Source organism: Martes martes (genome assembly GCF_963455335.1).
Source record: "Martes martes genome assembly, chromosome: 4".
In the NCBI taxonomy this organism is placed as follows: domain Eukaryota; kingdom Metazoa; phylum Chordata; class Mammalia; order Carnivora; family Mustelidae; genus Martes; species Martes martes.
Window position 1 is genome coordinate 107,294,051 of NC_137891.1, and position 22,388 is coordinate 107,316,438.

At 37.0% G+C, this 22,388-nt stretch overlaps 2 protein-coding genes across 4 annotated transcripts in view; one reads left to right on the forward strand and one right to left on the reverse strand.

The window, feature by feature from the left end:
* Window positions 1-2,757, forward strand: part of LRRC39 (leucine rich repeat containing 39) — a 47,992-nt gene extending 45,235 nt beyond the window's left edge. For both annotated transcript variants that reach the window (XM_080801155.1, XM_080801156.1), the window contains one exon: window positions 2,044-2,757. In XM_080801155.1, the coding sequence (XP_080657281.1) occupies window positions 2,044-2,099 (56 nt within the window). In that variant the 3' untranslated portion in view covers window positions 2,100-2,757. The remainder of the gene's footprint in view (window positions 1-2,043) is intronic.
* On the reverse strand, window positions 1,703-22,330 carry TRMT13 (tRNA methyltransferase 13 homolog). 2 transcript variants are annotated; one of them, XM_080801154.1, is made up of 11 exons: window positions 22,096-22,330; window positions 19,589-19,635; window positions 19,426-19,492; window positions 14,444-14,506; window positions 14,188-14,257; window positions 13,926-14,032; window positions 13,411-13,578; window positions 11,407-11,479; window positions 6,119-6,193; window positions 2,810-3,242; window positions 1,703-2,519 (listed from the first exon to the last, which is right to left on the reverse strand). In XM_080801154.1, the coding sequence occupies exons 1-11, from the start codon at window positions 22,240-22,242 to the stop codon at window positions 2,324-2,326; spliced, it is 1,446 nt and encodes a 481-aa protein (XP_080657280.1). In that variant the 5' UTR covers window positions 22,243-22,330; the 3' UTR covers window positions 1,703-2,323. The 2 variants fall into 2 exon arrangements, 1 of the variants encoding a protein (XP_080657280.1); XR_013966703.1 differs by having other exon boundaries at window positions 2,291-2,519; window positions 2,810-3,043.
* Between the last annotated feature and the right edge of the window lie 58 nt (window positions 22,331-22,388).

The following is a 22,388-nucleotide window of genomic DNA, read 5'->3' on the forward strand; positions in this document are numbered from 1 at the left end:
TCCAGTGGCAGATACTAGGAAATGGTCATCTGATCTGTGGTAGCAAGTTACAGAAGCAATAGCAAGGAAAATAGATTGGGAGATAAGTAAAGTTACAGTTTGGGGCCTTGTTTGGGGTATAAATACATAAAAAACCAGATAGTAGATAGAATTGGTGAATGAATGATGGGAAATGAGAAGACCCCAAGATTAATCTGTTTTTGGTTAGAGCAACTGGATTGATGGTGATGCTGAGATGAGGTGGCAGAAGTGGAAGATGAGGAAATTTTACATAGTTGTGGGACATGTGGGAAGAGGTAGTTGTTTGGATGAATTTGAAAGTTCAAGAAGGGGTTTACTGTCCCTGTAAATTTGGCAGGTCAAGGAATAACAATATACATATCCCACATAGTTACTTTCTTATGGTATCTTAAGGGGAATAAATAAGTTTGGGGAAAACAAGGATCTTGACCTATAGCTTGTTGGAAGGACAAGCTCATCTGCCCATAAAGTACTTGGTACCATTGTCAGAAACATCATGAAGCTAAGTGGGCACCGGACTATTATAACTTTTGAGTTTATGTGTATGTTTTGTGAAACATAACTGAGATTATGCCTGTTGTAGAATATTTTTTATTCCTTGGCATAAATTGTTAAATAATGCAAAACAGATTGTATGACACAAATTAGCACTGCCTGACCCAATAAAATCACGCAAATTATCAAATGATGTATATTACCTTTATTTAGGTTCTCTTGATTGGGCAGCATGAATAATGAACTTGAGAAATAATCCAAACTATCTTACTTTAATAATATTTGGCACAGAACTTATAAAAAGAGAAAAAAGTTACAACTTAAGCAGAGATAATTAAACCAAGTTTGCCTATTGTTATTAAAAATAGATTTGTGAATTAGTATTATTAATGTATTTATTGAGTACTTACACTGTGCTTGGAGCTGTTTTCAGTATTTTACATGTGTCATCTCATTTGTTACAACAACCTTGTGAGGTAGATAGTATTATTATTATCTTCATCATCCTCAGTTTAAAAAGGGAAATTGAGGCACAAAGAGATTAAGTAGTTGTGCAAGGTCATACACTGAGGTGGTAGGGCAGGATCTGAACCTAGGTAGTCTCATAAAACATAGGAGATTAAAGTGGAAAAGCCAGGAATTCAAAATGCATTAGGCTTCTATTTTACAATTCATGTGATCATAAATCTATTTATAGGATAAAAAAGTTACCTAAGAATATCATTATAGTACCTAAAATTATTAATTCTGATCTTTGTCTTAGCAAAGGTACCAATGATTAAGACAATTTTTACAAATAAAGACAGGAATACATGAAGTATAACATGAAGACAATAACAGTCCTTACTTTATGTTTGGCTTAATATTTGCCTGTGCATAGAAACTGCTTATACGTTAAATAAGGCCTAAGTGTGAGGTGGTTTTTGGTTTCATTATCTAATTTCCATTTTATTCCAAATTATTTTCTCAAAAGGAGAGAATATACTTATAATTGTGCTTATATGTATAAAAATGTCCTTTTAAAAGATGTGATAATTAATTAACTTCAGAAGTAAATTTCAAGTTTCAACTTAATTTGTGAATGAGGTTTATAAGTTATCTTTTTGGAAGTTCTAACTAGATAATTAATCAATTAAAAAAATGAAGTGAAACAGTTTATTTCCCTTGAAACCTTCTCTTCAGTTTTGCTGTTTGTCATGGATAAATTCAGATAACACATAAATACATGTATGGCTCTGGTAATCTGAAGGTGAATTCATTAATGATTGTGAATATCTCTAAATTTCTTTGCATTAAGAATAAAAAAATCACAATTGATTATACTTTCCAAATTAGAATGGACAAAAAAATCCATATATAAGCCAAGTTCTCAGACAGGCCCTTGTTACAAACGGACAATTGATCATACATCTTGAACTTGAGAAGTAAAAAGTATTAAATAAAACCAAAGGAAAATAAATTTCCAAAATTAATACAAATAGAAAGCTAATGTGCTAGTTGTGTATTGATGTGTTATGTGTGTTTCAGATAACCAAGTCAACTGTTCAACTACTTTACCAATCTCTATAAATACTGATGGATAATATAACTCAAGATGCCCTGCTGAAGAGAATTACTTTGAGAATTTGGTGAATTTGCTAACATTTGGACTTCTAAGTAAAAAACAAAGCTATTACCAAAGTTCAGTGAGGCCACAACATTTTTTAAAGTTCACATCTCTACTATGTAAAGTATATTTCATTACTATAAAAATACAACTAAAAAAATTTTTTTTGGTGGAAGACAGATGTTCACAATTTCTTTTCCATTAAGCAGTTGTTTCTGGTGATGAAGAATGATTTGGTAAAGCAGTTAACAATACATTTTCCAAAGACACCAGAGGATCTGTATAATACTGTAAAGCAGGACTGAATCCTTTCTGCTGTAAATACTCGACTCGGCCTTGGTCAATCAGCAATTTACAAAGATGCCCTATTTTCTTCTTCTCTTCAACAGTAAGGAACCTAAACCGAATAAATACAAAACACTGTTAAAATTTGTAAAAGTTTACAAAAAGTTATTTTAGTCACTGCTATGTATTGATAAGTTCTGCAATATACTAGGTGCTACGTCCCATGCTTCCAAAAGACGTTTTATTTATGCCACAATAAAAGTGTATTTTAATGTATTCTAAAATTGGATGGTAAAATGCATTTTCATGAACAGATTCTTGGGGACATTTATCTAAAAAGAAAGTCCAGCAATAACAAAACATTTCTGCCCTGGTGTCGTGCATTTCCAAGAAGTCACTTACCCAGGCGCACTCCCACTGCTTTCGTCCGTGATTCGGCATCCCCCGTCGTCATGCTCTTCACTGTCATCGTTCTGCTCATCTTTTCTTTTTGTGCTGAGACTGGAGGCTTCCAAAGATGTTTTTCGCATCCCACAAGTCGCCCAACTACTCATTCGCTGGAAGTAGTGGAATTCCACTGCTCCAAGGCCTAGAGCCCTGAAATACTCTTTGCCCACATAATGTCTCCAATCACACCTGTGGTGACAACAGAGTGCAATAACAATGCCAGCCACAGGGCTCCACTTCTCTGGGACATTTTTCTCATTTCCTTTCTTGGCCACAGTTTTAATTTCTTTTCCTGTTTTATCATTCTTTATGCGTTTGGCTAAAGGTTCTTCATTCCTTTCCTCACAACTGGCAGCATAGGTTTCAACCAAACATCGTAATGCAAGATCTGCAAACACAATTATGTGGCCCCCCCAAACCACAGCATCTTTAAAAATAAGTATTTTTTACATTTATTCAGCAGTATGGTTTCAAAAATCCCCAAAACAAAAAACCTGTTTAGCTTTATACTTGTAAGAATTCTTCCATGAATTATCAATTTTGCTCATATTTGCTGTTTTCTCATTAGCATCTCATTTTCACTGATTTATTCTACGTCCCCCCAAAACTGGCTGAAGCTTAAGTTCTACAGTCTGTAAAAACTTTTAGTCCAACGAATCAACTTGGCTCTCATTTCTCCTACCCTAGCTGAGGAAACGACTTGAATAGGAAAAAAGTAATTGATCTACACTTACATTCCAGGAAGTTTTGAGCTTAAGAAACCCAAAGAAAGAATAGAAGGAAAAGGCATCTGCTTAGCATCTGCTTAGACTGATGTTAGGTGTCAGTCCTGAAACATACAATATTCACAGCAAATCCTAAGAAGCTGAAGAGTTGGTAAGAGGGAATCATTCTATGGAAAGGAGGCCTCACTGAGCAGCCTTATGTACTTATGCATTCATTCAGTAATTACTGAATGCCTTTCATGTGCAAGCTTTGTGAATGTAATGATGACTATATACATAAACGTCCAAGGTGGATGTATTCCACTTTCAAAAGAGTTTTAAACTTAAAAGCTAAACAAATAGATTTTTTGATGACTATGACTATTTCCCAGTGAAGACTGCTCTATGGTTGACAATATTGGGAAGACCCCAAATATATACTGTAAAACAAACAAGACAGAAAACATATTTTCTGTCTGATTTGACCAGCATGCTGTGCCTATTCAATCAAAAACATATTTTAAAATTTTATTACCCTAAGATGTCACCAGTGACTATTAAATGACTTAGTATTTTACTAGTAAATTTAATTCAATATATGCGTTGAAGTCAATAAACACTGGGAGAAAGGGATTTTCATAAACTATTATTAACTGACAAAATATATTCAAGTTAGTTTTACTTATATTTGACTTAAGTAAATGAATTTCAGAAATGTGAATAAACAGAAAAATTATTAGAAGAATGAAGTTATTTTAGAATCAGAAGGAGCTTTTAACAATCTATTTTAACCTCTCCTTTACAAAGAACTTAAAGGACAAAGTGACATACCAAAGAAAGGGACTAGGAAACACAGCAAATTCGTGGTCAAGATTATTCATTCATTCACGGAAATGCTTACTGTTTCTATTATATGCCAACCATCGTGTTAGAACACTCCCTGTGTGCCAAAAATTCACAGCATAGTGGGAGAGCTGGAATTATATAATAGACAACTAAAATATAAAGTAAAGATATGTGGGTGGGATTATGATAAACACTAAGGAAATCAGAACTTGACCCAGTACAGTACATGGGAAAAGTACACAGGATTTCCATTTGCTGACCAGCAAAGCTGCAGGCAGGAAGCGTCAAAGGCTGGAAAGCAGAGGCCAGACTGGTCGTCCTGTTAAAGAGCTTAGACTTTATGCTCTAAGTATTAGAAGCTACTGAAGGGTTTAAGACATATTAGGTATGTAGCCAAGGGGTCTAAATATTAATAATTAAAGAACAGGTAGTGGAAGGAGACCATGAGAAAAAGAAGGGTATAGACGTAGTAGAAGAACCAGGAAAGAAGAATGTCACAATAGAGAAGGAAACAAAATTTCAAGAAGGGCAAGCAACCAGGATGCCTGGCTGGCTTAGGCTGAAGAGCATACAACTCTTGACCTCGCAGGCATGAGTTCAAGCCCCACGCTGGGTGTGGAGATTACTTAAATTAAAAAAATAATAATAAAAATTTTAAAAAAGGGCAGGCAACTATAGCAGAGATTTTTCAGTAAGATAAGAATAAGAGGGATGAAGGAAAAATTCAGACAGAGTGACTTAAGAGGGGACAGCGTGTGGAACAATGAAAAATGGACAATATAGATTATATTTTTGACAAACTTGGGCCAGATGGGTAAGAGTAAATGAGTGTGCTTTTTTCCCTTTCCCCAGGACAGAACTGGTTTATGCCAGAAGGCTCTTATGAGGGTCAAATGATATAAGGTACACGAAAGTCATCTTAAAAACCACGAAGGACAACACAAGCCATTTCCCAGCCAACCTGAATAATGTCTAATGGAGGCTCCAATTTCCTTGTATGGGAGTTGATGAAATAAGCAGGAGCCAGGGAGATGTAATAATAATTAACATTCACTAATATGTGCCAGACATTTACATGTAACCTGGTAAATTATATGTTATCTCTGTTTTACAGATGAGATAACCAAAGCTCAGAAAGTTTAAGTAATTTGTGAAGGTTACACAGCACAGATGATTTCCAGACCATCCAATTTCAAAGCCCATGCTCTTTCTACCTTACCATGCTACACCTGACAAATGGATGGGCTAAAATAAGACATCTTATATTTTTTATCTAATATTTCTTTTTTCGTTTTCCCCAGAATCCTGGTACATATAACCATCTTCTAGTAGTAGAGGTTTCAGAGTCCTTCCCAAGCAACTTCTTGAAAATATCAGTAGCTTCTGGAGTAGAATCATACAGTTTCCATAAATGATTTGTCTCCTTTTTGGTTGAAATATAACCCAAAAAGCTTTAAGTCTTTTTAAGTATATTTACATCTAAATATCTCAGTATTTACATGTAACACTCTTGATTCATCCTGAAAATGGCCAAAATAAGCAGATAAATAAGAAAACTCTATATCTGATCTAACATAGGGCCAGTGCTACTATGAAGAGTAATCAGTTGTAAGCATACATGATATAAACTAACTCAAGAGACTATTTCAATGACTGGGACCATGTTAAGCTAAAACTTAGTGTGTTCATCTAGATTATTAGTGTGTTTACATACCTGTTGCCACACCACACAGATGCTTTCCAATTCCTACCACAGGTAGTTTTTCTTTGCTTAGCAAAGGAATCTTATCTGAAATAAAAGGAAATGAGAACCAAGTTAGCATTCTTGTGAGATGAGACATTACCAAGGCCTCCTGAAAGACAGAACTAATTTAAATCTTTGAATTTAAGGGCTGAAGAAGACTCAAACAAAAACTTCTCACTTTAAAGCTGTGGAATAAGAGACTCACAGATATAGTGACCTGATAAGCAACACAGAGGGCAGCTGACCAGCCAGAATTAAAATTAAAATTTCTTTCTTCTTTTTCCCCACTTTATTTCCCTCTTGCTCCTGGTGGGGCCTCTCCTCCCAAGGTAAACTTTCTTGACTCTTGGGACAGTATTATTTCTTCTATACTGACTCAGGATTTTCCCCTGTATAAAACTTAATCTGCTAAATATTAACTCATTGATAAAAGAAGTCATAGCTTCCCCTGCTACAAGATTTATTTTGAACAAATAATACATATGATAAACATTTATGAATAACATTATATTATAAAATACAATATTCAGTATTAATTAAAATATAGACTTTACTATATCTTGATGCTCAAAAATAAGGTATTATCTTAGCTTTTCACATGTTTTTTTAAAAAAGAAAATATTCAGGGCACCTGGGTGGCTCAGTGGGTTAAGCCTTTGCCTTCAGCTCTGGTCACGATCTCAGGGTCCTGGGATGGAGCCCCGCATTGGGCTCTCTACTCAGCAGGGAGCCTGCTTCCCCCCCACCCCCCGCCTGCCTCTCTGCCTACTTGTAATCTCTCTCTCTGCCAAATAAATAAATTTTTAAAAAATTTTAAAAAAATAAAAAAAAAGAAAATATTCATAACAGTCCTGAAAAAGTAAGACAAAAAAAAAAAGGGTCCACAAGGTAATGCAGTAAGATGTAATGTATCACCGTTGTGGTATGGCCTCACCCCACCCCCCCATTTGTTTTCCTTTTTATAAGATTCTGAAATGTAAAGTATGCTTCCTGCTACAAATCCAGCTATAGCATCTATCATAGTCAACAGTCCAATGGAGGTACTTAGTAAATATTTCAACCATTCTATTGCTTGCTTTCAAATGTTAGTATATTATATGTCAGGAGAAAATGGTACCAAGTGGAATAGTTTGCCTGTGTCAGCGAATATAGAAGTTTAAATTAAGGTAGGTCAAGAAACTGACCATCAATTAGGGTGAAGGGAAAGGATGTCTAAGAAAGCCCTTCTGCTTTATGCTTAAAAATTACCTTATTTCTTCTCTATTTCTTTTCTTTTTTTTTTTAAGAGATTTATTTTTTTTTATTTTATTTATTTACTTGTCAGAGAGAGAGAGTGAGCGCACCAGCGGGGGAGCGGCAGAGGGAGAGGGAGAAGCAGACTCCCCGCTGAGCAGGGAGCCTGATGTGGGACTTGATCTCAGGACCCTGAGACCATGACCGAGCTGAAGGCACATGCTTAACCGACTGAGCCACCCAGGTGTCCCTCTCTCTCCTATTTCTTTGGGCTTGGAAAACAGAGCAGAGGAACTTCTGGGAAATGATGGTAGAGTAAATGCAAATATCTAGTTTACTCCCTCTTAAAACTCCACCAAAATGAGGATAAAAGGATTTTTAAAAAGGTATAAATTCAACAAGATCTGAAAGACAACTAAAGACAACTGAAGGAGACAAAAGTGGGAAAGGCTGTGACTCAACCAAATTTATTCCACAAACCTTCAAAAGACTCAAGAACTGGGGGCATCAGGTACCTTGGCAGTAGAGCTGAGTAGCTACAATAGAGAGTGTTGGTGGAAAGTCTAATAGTCAGATCCCCACCTCATAGCTCCTTGGTAGCTACCTCTTTCCCACGTGGTGAAAGACTAGACTAAGTAGGACAGGAGGACAGCAGCCTGAGGGACAAAGGGAAGTTGAAAGTTGAAGTATGGCAAAACTGCAGGAGTCAGTGAGTGTGCATACTAATTTCCCTAGCTTTTGCTCCCCACAGGGTCCTATGGTGTTGGTAATCAGAGCTTTACCCTCCAGGCAGGTGATCAGAAGAGTCTTCTCTGCTGAATCTGACCTGCCCAAGTGGAAAGATCACATCTTAGGCAGATCACCCCAAAGTGGAGCTCTGAGTCCCTCAATTCTAAGAACACACCATCAAGGAGCACCAGATGTTTGAGGACAGCCTCAGAAGTCAAGAGACCAAGACAAATGGAAAAGAACAAATTGTGAAAACAGGTTACAAAGGGAGAATAATTCTAAAAAACCATTATTAATATCCTTGGAAAGATACTATAATTATAAAAAAGAACAAGATACAACAATAAAGGTAAACTCAGAGAAAAACATCTTAGAAATTAAAACTATGAGAGAAGAAATTAAGTTGGGGAAATCTTAGAAAGTGTAGGCAAAAGACCAAAGACTTAACATAGAGAAGTAGAAAACCACCCCAGCAGGTCTAGTAACTAAATCGTAAGAATTCCTCCAATGGGAGAAAAGGGAAAAGTGGAGCAGAGAAAATTATGAAAGAATGCAAGGCAATTTCCCAGAAAGCTGAGAGCACTAGAATCTCTAAATCAGGATTTCTCATCCTTGGCATTATTGACTTTTTGACCCCAATAATTTTGTTTTGGGGAGCTCTACTATACCGTAGAGGGTATTGAGCAGACCTCTAGTCTCTATCTGTTAGATGTCAGCAGCATGCCTACTACTATGACAACCAAAAGTGTTTCAGACATTGCCAATGTGCCCTGGGGGACAAAGCAGCCTCCACTGAAAACCACTGGTATAAATCAAAGCGTCAGGCAAAGCGGGTAAAAACATAACCACAGGAAGGTATATTACTGTGAAAATTTTAAACACTAAGGACAAAGAAGGACCTATGCATTTCAAAATAAAAAAAAAAAAAGGCAGATCAAGTACAAGGGACCAAGATTCAGAATAGCACTGAACTTTTAAATAATACTAGTGAAACAGAACTTACAAAATTCTAAAGGAAAATGATTTTCAACCTAGAAATACAAATACCCAGCCAAGTCAAGTGTAAAATAAAAGATGTTTCCGGACAATGCAAGGTCTTAAATATATCTCTAATGCACTGTTTCTCAGGAAGCTATAGGACTAGGTGCTCTACCCAAAGAGAGTAAATCAACGAGGAAGATGTGGGAAAAAATGTGGAAAAAGAAATTTCCACCCAGGATAGTGAAGGAGGATGAGACTTAAGAGAGTTTTAACGTTGGTCATTGTGCCCCAGGAAAAAAGGGCATCCAGTCTTGATCAGAACACGTCTGAAGCATACAGGGGAGAATTTTTCAGGAAGATGGAAACTAACAGAATACTTGATGAATGTATAACAAATACATTTTTAAAAGACCAAGTAAATAAAACTAAATTATTAATTTAGCAAACAATAAAAAATGATGATTTAATCATTTAATACATATTAGAAAGATGAGGAATGGGAAGTGTTTGCACTTGAGATGGGGCAGGGGTAGAAAATTTTCATCTTCCATTGGGAAAAAGCGATAGATTATGCTTGAGGGAAAAAAAAAAAGGGAATCAGGTAAAACAAAAGCCTGTTGCCAGACACTTTAGATAAATATAAAAATTCACCCGTAAGAGGTAAATGTGGTTGGCTTTGAAGAAAGAGCCATGGCAGGGAGGGAGTGGCTGGTGCTATGTTTAAAACAACTTGAGAACCTGTAGAACTATTTGACTCTTAACTACATAAATGTAACTTTAATAAAAGACCCAAATAGGAAAAAAAAACAAAAAACAAAGAAAAAAGAAAGGAGGTGGGGATGTCAGCAGTGAACTAATTCAACAGATACTTCTTATTCTTTCCCTTCCCCTTAAATGATGAGTAGTCAATTCCAACCCTGCCACCCAGAAAGGAAAAGTCCTTTAAATAAATGTCACTTTCTCCTCATTTCAAAACTACCTTTAATCACCCTCAGTATGTCATTACACAAGTCTTTATTTTAACTATGAGGAAAAAACTGAAGTATGGAAGACAGGAGTTTATAGTTCACATTTTGACTCGTGGTTATATTTTTAGACAGTCACTGCTTAGCAGGAAAAAAGATTTTCTAATTAATGGAAATTCTAAAAGGGCAGTATTGACCTAGATTGCAGATATTTGCTCCTTTTCCTCTTATTTCAGTTTAAAAATATGGAATGGGGGCACATGGTGGGCACAGAAGGGTTAGAAACTAATAAATATGATAGGCGACTTTTCAGTATTCTTAATAAGAATTCAACACATAGCATAAAAACTTGTCTAGGATTTTCAACGTCAGAGAAGTAATATTTTCAGTTAAGCAGTTTTAAATACAGTGATTTATATGTAAATGTTGGGTTTCACAAAGCTGTATTAATTAGTGGATAGAAGAGGTTACTAGGATATGCTTGTATTAATATGAAAAACTATAAAAAGATACAGAAAAGGCACAAAGTGTATGACTGAAGGGGTGTGTGTGTGTATGAAATGTGACTTCCACAGAGATTATTTTGGTACAATTTAAAATTCTAGAGGGGGCGCCTGGGTAGCTCAGTGGGTTAAAGCCTCTGCCTTCAGCTCAGGTCATAATCTGGGTCCTGTGATTGAGCCCTGCATCAGGCTCTCTGCTTAGCGGGGAGCGTGCTTCCCCCTCTCTCTCTGCCTACTGATGATCTCTCTCTGTCAAATAAATAAGATCTTAAAAAAAAAAAATTCTAGGAAGTATCTTTTATCATCAGCTGGACAAAGAATGCTCATTTCTTTAACAGTTTATGTTAAGTCATGTTAATGACAGGCAGAAGGCACTAGCCTTTTTAAGGCGGTGGGGCAGAGGGAGAGGGAGAGAGCAAACCTTAAGTAGGCCTCATGCCCAACATGGAGCCTGAAGCCAAGGCTTGATCTCATGCTGAGATCGTGACCTGACTGGAAATCAAGAGTCGGATGCTCAACCAACTGAGCCACCCAGACGCCCCTGAACAGACTCATAATTAGAAAAGACAAAGAAATAATGTAGGGACATATTACCAAAACTTTTAAACTCTTTCCTAATATGACACTTCATTTCTAATTGAAACTGAAACCTCGTTTTAAAAAAGTTCCAACCCTAATTCAATTTACATTTATCCAAATGATAGACATAACATTCTATATTAATAATGCATTAATTTTAGTTTGTTTTCCCTGAAGGACTGTTCTGCATCACTGGATTTCTAAGCAACCGTCAGAATTTGAAACTTCTATGATTTATGCTAGGGCAACCGAAAGTTATGCAACTTACTCAAACACAAGTGTTGAATATCAATTTGAAGTCTCTCAAATACTGAATTTTTCTTTCTGTGTTTGCCATCTACCTACACAAATAGAACATTGTCAAAAAAGCAGTTTTATGTTTAAAAAAAGCTTTACGAAATTAAAAATATTTCTATTTGTTTTCAAAATTCAGAGGAAATAATTTCCCATCTTATTTTTTAATATTTAAAAAACAGAATCACTAGTTAAAAATTTAAGATTGTATATTCTTTGATGGAAACTCCAAAATAACAATATCATACATTTTTTAAAGGCTTGAAGAATTTAAAAAAATTATGTATAATTATTTCCTTTAACTCTAAAACTTCCCAATTTATTGATGAAGGAACTAATAAGGTTTATAGATCTTAAGTGACTAACCTAAGATTATTTGCCAGCTCCTTTGCCTTTGTTAGGCTGTAATATACTATTTTTGGCTCATTCTTCTTACTCTCTCTGAAAGATCACAACCACCATTCTGATCTATGTCCTTGTGCCTATGACTTACAAGTCAACACTGTGGCCCAGATATTTTTGATAAGCACCAGATACATATCTAGCTGTGAACTAGAAAGCTCTACTTCAACTGCAAACTCATTCAAAACTGAACTCATCATTTCTCCCCTCAAACCTGTTCTTTCTCTTCCACCTTCTATATTCCCTATCTCAGATAAAAAGCACCACCAGTCACTTAAAGCCATAAAGTGTCACCTGAAATAACTCCTCATTATTAATGACTAAATAAATCACCAACTCTCTTTGCTTCCAAAATCTTAGCATTTCTCATATTCTTTCCCTCCTCTCCATCCCACCACAGCAGCTTTAGCTCTGGCCCATTTCTTACTTGGATTACTGGATATAATTATCTTGTTATTAATCTCCCTACTTCAAGTTTCAGACTCTTCTGATATAGCTTTAATGGTACTGCTAGGATGAACTTTAAAAAAGCCTTCTTATTTTCTTCATCAACTCTTACATATTCTTTCAATCTCCTCTCAGCCGTCACTTCCTCCAGGAAATCTTCCCTGAGCCACACTACACTGGGGCTGGTGTTCTATCTTCTTGCTCCTATGGCTTTTGGTACTTGCCATTATTGTAAGAGACTTAGCATACTGAACCAAAATACTCATAAGTATGCCCCACTAGGTATTAGCTTCTTAAAGACACGAACTAAATCTCATTCCTCCAAATCCCCAGCACGTAGCAGGATAGAGTCAAACTCCTAACCCTGGCACAAAACAGGACACCTTCCAGTCTAACCATCCTCTCCTATCTCATCGCCACTGAACTCTCCTTGGGATCATGCATTCCCATTAGACAGAAGTGTTTCCATGTTTTCCTGCCATTTCAGGTATTTGGTTACACTGTTCCTCAAACCCTCTATCTAGGAAACACCAATTCTCCTTTTAAGATACAACTCAGGCATCACTTTTTCTATGTAGCCATTTGCGTCCTTTCCCTGCAATAAAACATGTCACTCCCTCTTTTGAAACCATACTATACTCTGTGCAGATTTTTTTCATACTTTGATACTTTTCTATAATCATTAATTTGTCTGTCTCTCCTTTCTAAATATCAGTAATAGGACACAGGGATCTTGTCTTGACTTTACCTACCCAATGTGTATCATTGTGCCTAATGGTAGGCTCAATAAATATTTATTGAATGAATAAAATATCTACTGAATGAATAGTCAGTAGGTGGTACAGGTAGGTTAGAACCCAAGACTTTTAACTCCTAGCTTGAGCTTGGCCCTTTCCACATATTTTCTTGTCTCTGCAAATAATTTTAAGAACTCAGCTCAGTGGACTATTAAAATTTAGATTAAAAAATTTATCTTAAGTTTATCAATTTAATTAGAATAAAAAGCCATATCAAACCAACATGAAAAATAATTTTCTTTAAAAGACATGTTTCTGAGTATCACTGTTTCTTTTTTTAACAAAAAAAGTACAAATTTTGGTTACTAATATACTACCATGGTTTCACTTACCTTGAATCTCGTGGTCACCTTTTCTACTAGGATGAAGTGAACTTTTTCAGCATCTTTTAAGGCAATATCAACCCAATGAGATAATTTTCCCTTTCCTGCTCCAAACTCAACAAAGCATCTTCTTGGACCAAGTAACTTTAATTTTTCAATGTTACCTAAAATAGAAGCCTGCAAACTTCACAAGATTATTTTATAAACTCGAGCAAACACATATGGCTTGAATTGGAAAAGAGCAAGGTAATTTCTACAAAAGGCAGCATGAGCACATTGATAATTTTTGTTTGGCTTTAAATTTTTTCCCTTGCTTTAAAATTTTTAACACATAATACTCAGAACCATATCCATGCCAAAAGTTTTTAATATATGTTTACACTTATTTTTTAAATGGAAAGATTCTGTTCCCTACAAGATAAACTAAACAAAATCTCATTAAGAACTATATTTAGAAAGAATGTTAGCTTTTGACAAATGAACAAAAGGCCAATTTTAGTATAATTACTTTGGCCTAAACATACCTGCTGTTTCAGGTGTTTGGTTGCAGAATCACCATTTTTAGGGTCATTAAGGGCATCATGCAATGCTGGATGGGACATAATTTGATCTTTAAGTGTAGAGTTCAAACCTGTGCCAAATATAAGCACAATAGCTTAAGCAACCAAACATGAAACCGTAGGGCTCTGAGCAATGGTAGTAACATCTTGTAAACCACACTGGCATCAATTCATGTGGCACCTAATTATTTTAAAAATTTTAACTTGCAACTGTAGGCAAACTTACCTTCACTTGCTTTTTGCAATTTCTTAATTAATTTTTCCAAATGCTCTTCAGAAAGAGAAGAAATTGGAACCTATAAACAAAAATGGGGCATGAGCTTATCTGGGAACTAACCATCACTAATAATATGGATTCTATAGAAAAATACATTCTAAATTCAAAAGAATTAATTTATCCTAAACAAAAATTGGGACACAGCTTATTCACAGAAATGACTCACAGACACCTTTTAAACTTAAATATAAAGTCAAATACTTACTAATTGTTCAGGTATTTCTGTTTCATCTTTTAAGCCTGCGTTAATATCTTGAATAAAGAAGTCCTTAACAAAAACAAAACCACAATATTGTCATTAATGTGAAGAGCTCAAAAAAATTAGGGTGAAAAACTGATCCTTCCCTTCGTCCCTTACTCTTTACCTGCCATCCTCCCTTTTCCCCATTTATGAATTAAATAACTATTGAGCACCTAGTATGGTCTTTAATTTGCTTTAGTGCCAAGGACTTAACCACAGTAGAGAACAGAACAGACAAAAATCTCTATATTCGTGAACCATATATTCCAGTGAGATATTGTTTGAATAAGCAGTCATATTCTAAAGAAATTTGTTAGTAATTTTTATTAATGTTTTCACCTATCTATAGCACAGACTGAGAGCTGTGTCAGTTTTGCTTATGGTGTTAACAGCAAAAACAACAAAGTACCAACTACACACGGCTGTTTATCAGACAGGCAGCATGACCAAAAAGAGAGAGAGGATATAGTATTACAACGGTTTAGGTCTGATTTCTTCTCTTTTAAAATGCTGATTAAATAAATTTTTTATCTAAAATAAAATAAATCAAATTTATTTATTAATTTTTTAATCTAAAATAAAAAACAGAAATGTATTGTAACACTATGTTGTTTAAAATAACACAGCGTAAGATCATTCTAGTGTATCTTCAGAAAGATTTTATGTAAGTATCGAGATCAGCATCTTCCAACAGAATCTTCTGCAATGATGAAAGTAATTCCAGATCTTCCCTGGAGAACATGATAGCCACTCATTTTGAAATATTACTAGTGGGGCACCTGGGTGGCTCAGTGGGTTAAAGCCTCTGCCTTCAGCTCGGGTTGTGATCCCGGGGTCCTGGAATCGAGCCCTCTCTGCTCAGCAGGGAGCCTGCTTCCCTTCCTCTCTCTCTGCCTGCCTCTCTGACTGCTTGTGATCTCTGTCTGTCAAATAAATAAATAAAATCTTTAAAAAAAAAAAAAAAGAAATACTACTAGTGTGATTGAGGAACTGGATCTTCAATTTCACTTCAATTACCTCAAATTTAAATAGTTACACATGGTTAGTGGTTACCACACTGGCCATGCAGATACAGAAGAATGAAATAATACTGTTTCTTCAAATCCCATTCTAAAAGTAAAAACTACTCCTGGGACTTTATGCATACTAATGGGCTTTTGTTACACAGAAGGGTAACATGCTGTGTGTTGCTGCCTTTACTTATATGGATAATAAGGATACTGGTGATTAAGTGGAACAGGTGAAGACAACAGGTATTACAATGTTCCATTGGATGACTGGCAAAACTGTAATAGAAAATTAGGTGTAACTATTATAATTTGATGTACTCTTAGTTTAAAATGATTGCCAAGAGTGCTCCAGGTAAATTGTGTTGTGGACTAGATTTTTAAATGTGAAAACTATTCATACTGGAGAAATGTATCACCAATTTACTTTTATCTCACATGCAGAATTTTTCTGAAAGATTTTATTTTAGCGCGCGCACGCGCACGCGTGCGCACGAGAGAGAGAGAGAGAGAAGAGTGAGAATGAATGGGGGGAGAGGGAGAGAATTTTCAAGCAGACTCCCCACCGAGTATGGAGTTGGAACTGGGGCTCGATCTCACAATCCATGAGATCAAGAACTGAATCAACACCAAGAGTCAGATGCTGAAGTGACTGAGCCACCCAAGTGCCCCAGTATATTTTTTTTTAAAAAACAATGAATAGTTTTATACAAATTTTACAAATTAAAGCACAATAGTGATAAAACTTTGCCTGGGTTCCAAGTTTCACATTATGCATAGTGGACTACATAAATGCCACTCTGCATTTTTTTCTGCATCCTATCATCCCATTGTTTTCCTCCCTTTCCTTTCCACAGTATCCTGGCATGCAATGGTGTCTGTGCAGGGGTATTCCATTTTTAATGAATTCACCTCTTCTCTTAAACTTTTCTGAGAGCATGCATTCCATCTGTTTACCTGAACTAAAATCTAGTACTTAGGTAAGGAAGCCAATCTCCATGCATACTTGAAAGTAAAAGCAATATTCTTTTTACTAAGGGGCTATCTGGGGTGGTCATCTTTTTTCTTCTACAGATCTTAATGTAAAAATGCTTCCTGTTAAGCTTATGTCATCTGACCTAAGCTGGTTCTCAGCTGGAAGGTATTTGGAAATATATGGTGATATTTTATTGTCAAAATGACTGAGAGGTGCTACTGGGAGACAATTCTCCATGGGTCTCTCAATTTACTTCAAGTGTTACAAGTAATACGCACTGACACCTTTGTTCCAGACTCTTTTTTCAAGGACATTTGTATACCAAGCAGTCTTGGAAGACAGAAATAGTTCTCCTAGAGCAGATGGCAGGCCTGCTTACTATACAGAGTAATAAAGAAATGTCTACTTATGGAACAAGGTCAGGCAGGTTTCCTTACTGCCCATTGATTTATTATCTTTTAAAATATTTCATTTTTTTATTTTAGAGAGAGAGAAAGCATGCATGTGCATGGTGGGAGGAGTTGAGGGATGGGGGAGGGAGGAGGCAAAAGAATCTCAAGCAGACTCTGCACTGAGCACGGAGCCTGACGTGGGGCTCGATCTCACAAACCTGAGATCATGACCTAAGGTGAAATCAAGGGTCGGACCCTTAATTGACTGAGCCACCCAGGTGCCCCTATTATCTTTTTCTTAAGATTTATTTGAGAGAGAGAAAGAGCATGCATCCAAGTGGGGTCTGGGGTAGAGGGAAAGAATCCTCAAACAGACTCCCCTCTGAGCATAGAGCCCAACATGGAGCTCGATCTCATGACCCATGAGATCATGACTGAACTGAAACCAAGAGTCAGATGCTCAACTGACTGAGTCACCCAGGTGTCCCTTTACTGCTTATTTTAAAAGAACTGTATTTCATAATCTTGGGGTTCTTCAGCTGTGACATAAGCTATGCACAAAAATGTGCAGGATTCACCTAGGCCCTGCTGACTCCATGGACCTTAGGGAAGAAGGGGCATCAATGCAGGCAAGAAGCCCATGTTACTTGCTGAGCAGTGAGTAATGCAGTCCTTTGTCTCTGACCCAGGAGTCTCTTCTGCCAGTATCCACAAACCTGCAGGCTAACTTGTTAGCTTGACAATAAGATTACACTTCAGATCCTTCATATTCCTCACAAGTGCCTTTGCCATTTGCTGCTCAGAGGCCAGGAATACTAAATACAGGGATGTTTGAAATACACAGGACATGACTATTCCACTTGAAATGCCAAAAGCCCATTGAGTGTAGGAGCAGCTAACACTTTGATGTCAGTGTCACCTAGAGTTCTGTTCTTGGTCTCATGCTCTACTTCCTGGCTATCTTGTCTCATCTTCACTCAGCTCTCCTCTTGTATTCTATACTCCAGTCATGTGCAATGCCCAGTCCCAAATAAAGCTATCAACTCTCTCACTTCTAGGTGCTTACATATGTTTGTTTTTCCTTGTCTGGCTGAGTCTCCTCCCATCGCCCCACCCCCCTTTTTTGGGGGAGGGGAGGGCCGACGGGGAGGGAGAAATAATCTTACGCAGGCTCCATGCCCAGCGTGGAGCCTTCAGAGAGCCTTCAGAGAAGCCTCCCTGACTCCTTCCTCATCTCTCTCATCCCCTATTTCTCCCCAAAGGGGATTAGGCTCTATTTATTCTTCCATAGCACTCTGTATTTAATCAATTTTAAACATATTATATTTTTTGTCTCTCCCACTAGACTGTAATGTTCTTATAGGCAGGGTGCTTGGTACAATGTCTGGTATTAATATTTATTGAATAAGTAAGTTCCTCCCCCACCCTTCCAAGCTCTTACCCTGGGTAACTTAAAAATTCAAGGCTTTACCTATGATCTGTATGTACTGACTTCCAAACTACTCTACTGACTTTCAGACTCACATATCCAACTCTAAGCTTTTGGTCACCAACTTTTCTTTATTCTGCTACCTAAATAATCCTTGCATTTATTCCCTGCCCTTTCCATCTTTCATTTAGTCTCTTATCATGTCCCACCTGGATTTCAGCAACAGGCCCTCACCAGTCCTTCTAATTCAAAGCCATCTTCCCACACTGGTCTGAGAGAAAGTTTTGTAAGAGGTAAAGCTGACCACATCATTCTTTAGCTTAAAATCTTTCAGTGGTTCCCCCTATCTTTTAGAATAAAGTCCGAGTTCTTCAAAGTCTCAATGTGGTTTCCCACTTTCTGCCTTTGTACATATAGCTCTTCTCACCTATAAGGACTTTTCTTCTTTTTCTTTGCCAAATCAAGACTCAGCTTTAGTGTTATTCCCTCTGGAAAGCTTTTCTTGACCCCTTGGATATAATTTTAATTTTTATACAAGTATGTGCTCTTACGACATGTGTACTTCTTTCACTAAACTTATTAAGATCCCTTATTTACAAGTTAACTTATCAGTCTCAAATAAACTCTTTGAAGGCTAGGGCCATATTTTATTGAAATAAATTTAGTAAGCACTAAGTAAAAATTTTGAATAAACTGTGAAATTACTCTTTAAACAATACACTTGTTGCACAAATTCTATTATCTGAATTAGGATTATAAGTGGATTCACAGTCTGATGTCCTATACACTCAAATGCATTTACCACATTCAAGCCTTAAGGCTAGAGTCTTGCTAAGTATTCACATTTGTAATCAACTAAGTATATACAAACATTACATACCACACATTTCACCTTTCAATTTGATCAAAGTGATAAAACACTTCAGGGCACCTGGGTGGCTCAGTGGGTTAAAGCCTCTGCCTTCGGCTCAGGTCATGATCTCAGCGTCTTGGGATCGAGCCCCACATCTGGCTCTCTGCTCAGCGGGGAGCCTGCTTCCCCCCCTCTCTCTGCCTGCCTCTCTGCCTACTTGTGATCTCTGTTAAATACATAAATAAATAAATAAGTAAATAATTTTTTTAAAAAGTGATAAAACACTTACAGGTTTTGGCTTCTCTCTTGAGTTACATTTTTTCAAATGCTTTGATAGTTGATCTTCATATACTGTGCTAAATTTAAAGGAAAAAGTATTTAAAATAATTTTATAAGAACTGTGACAATTACTCTTTCTAGCACAGAAAAACCCTTATTGGACCCATACTTACTGTTTTGGATCTAAAGGACACAGAATTCTTTTCCGAGCATTTTCTTCCTAAGAAAGAAAGATCATATATTGACTTGGTTGAAAAATATCAAGTCATTGCTTAAAGATACTAGATATAACTTCAGTGTAATCATAAGTCTACGTGTTCCAAAACAAGGTAAGGAAACCTTAAAAGGACAATAATAAAACATTGGCAAAATAAGTTCAGCAACAAAAATTTCCAAAGTAGCTAGTTTTTGTTTATATGAGCAAATACTCCTTTGGATAACGAGGGTTTATAGCTTCAAATAGATTTAGAGAAGGCCTACATATGGAATTTCAAATCTGTGATAGCATTGACTATAATATGCCCCATTATTTTGTAATAATCTTTTTTTTTAAGATTTTTATTTATTTATTTGACAGAGTGATAGAGAGAGCACAAGTAGGCAGAGGGAGAGGGAGAAGCAGGCTCTCCACTGAGCAGGGACCCTGATGTGGGGCTCGATCTCAGGACCCTGGGATTGTGACGTGAGCCGAAGGCAGTCGCCTAACTGACTGAGCCACCCAGGCACCCCTTTTGTAGTGTTTCTTGGGGGGCAAATTCACCCTCAGTTAAGAACCAGTGGGTAAAACTATGTACAAGTGGTCTCAGCAATATATGATACTTAAGACAAAAAAAGATGGAAACATAACGCCTAATTAGATCATATATCTTATATTGCAGATTTAGTAGGATGCCCACAGTTGAAAATCAAATTGCATCATGTGTCATGTTTCCCTTGGTGTCTTGCAATCTTTCTTCAAGGGACCAATAACAACATTCCTTTCTCTCTGGTAATACCAATCAACTTGTAAGGAACTAGTCACATTCTACTATTGTCACCACCTGCAGTCATCTTTGAGATGTTTTGTTAAAGTCAAGTATAATAGGGTCTTAGAGTGAGAACAAAACTTTTCTCCCACCATAAATCTCATGTTTAAAAATTTAATTAATTAATTAAATCTCATTTTTTGATCAAGGGATGTTTGCTGATCTCCTCAACACCACAATACAACTGTATGTATACTTCGAAGAGTTCTCAATGTAAGTCATGGGTCTTCCACATTACAAAACAAGAATATGCTTGTTTCTGTATACTTCACTCTAGGCAAGTATCCGTCAAATCAAAATACGAAGTAGAGATATGCTATGATGGACAGTAGCAGATGAAGGAACCCTGATCTGTACTGGATATTGCCCAGAATAAACCACCTAATAGAAATAATGTAAATAATATTGGACATCCAGAAGCCATGAAACCAGGTGCTTGCGTATTTGGTTTCTAAAACTGACTTAACACGTTCTTCTACATTCTGCATCTCTTGTTCTTAGTTTTATTTTTCTATCATATATATCCTAAGGAAATACACACAAAATACAGCTGACTCTTGAAAGGGGGGAGGGGAAGCCACACCCCTCCTCCACAAGCAACTTTTGACTTTTCAAAAAATGAGATTTAAAACTTTTTGAATTAAGTACACATAGTCTACTGCTGACCTAAAGCCTCACTGCTAACATAAAGCTGATTATGCATATTTTTTGTTGCATGTATTATACACTGTATTCTTACAATAAAGCTAAAGAAAATGTTATTAGAAAGTCTTAGTAAGGAAAGCATATTCATAATACTATTTATTTGAGAGAAAGCACACAAACCAGGGAAGAGGCAGAGGGAAAGAGAGAAGCAAGCTCCCCAGTGAGTAGGGAGATCGATGTGGGGCTCAACCCCAAGACCCTAGGACCATGACCCCCGCCCAAGGCAGAGGCTTAACCGACTGAGCCACGCAGGCGCCCCAAGGGTCAACTGTATATTGACAGTACAATTAATATGCCTAACAGTATTCTCAAACAAAATTGTACGTCTCCTGTTTCAATTTTAAAAAGTCAATTCTTACACGATTTTCAATCTTTCCTTCCCCCTTTCAGCAGTTACAAGTTGCTTTCAAAAGACTGTACTCTAAATTTTTTTTAAGTTTTTAATCACTCCGTGCTCCTCGCAAGCGCACTCTCTAATCCCCAGCACTTATTTCACCCATTCCTTCCCTCTCCCCTTTGGTAACCATCAGTTTGTTCCCTACAGTTAAAGAGTTGTGTATCTAAATATTTTTTTTTTTTTAAGTTTCTCAACCATATTCACAAGAAGTGATTATTACTCACAAAACAATCAGAACACAGTTAGTGAAACCTTGCGATTTCCCATCAAGAAGGCAGAGACTGGGCGGAGTGTACAAGGCGGTGGCTTGAAGTAAAACTAAGATCTACTACTACCTTAAGTTAGTATCAAGATAAACGGGTCACTGCCCTTAGTTAGCGCGAGAAGCACTACACTTCGCTAGGGCTCAGTATCGCTCCATAAGGAGGGCAGGGCTGCGCTTAGTACAGGAAAAGCCGAAAAATCCAGCGAACAGAGCAGAAATCTGTCAAAGGGAGTTTCCGGACCAAGAAACTTATTTCCAACTCTCCAAAGGGTAGGGGCAATACCAGACCTCCGCTGCTCCAGCGTGTTCCCCACAGAATCTTTTCCCCGCTGCCACCACCATCCTGCAGAAGCGCTTCTTCTTTTCCACATAGTAACTGCAGCGACCCTCAACCGGGAAGTCGGTCGTGTGCGGGGCCGGGGCAGAAGCCGCCATAATTCAGGGTTTGTTTGTGGTGGTACGCATCGGGTGAAGAGAAGAAAAGTTCTTTGCTTCCCTCGGGTCCCCTTCCCTTAACAAATATGGCTGCCGCGGGTCCCGCCACTCAAGTTAATACCCGGAACTGCCCCCCCCCCGTCCTC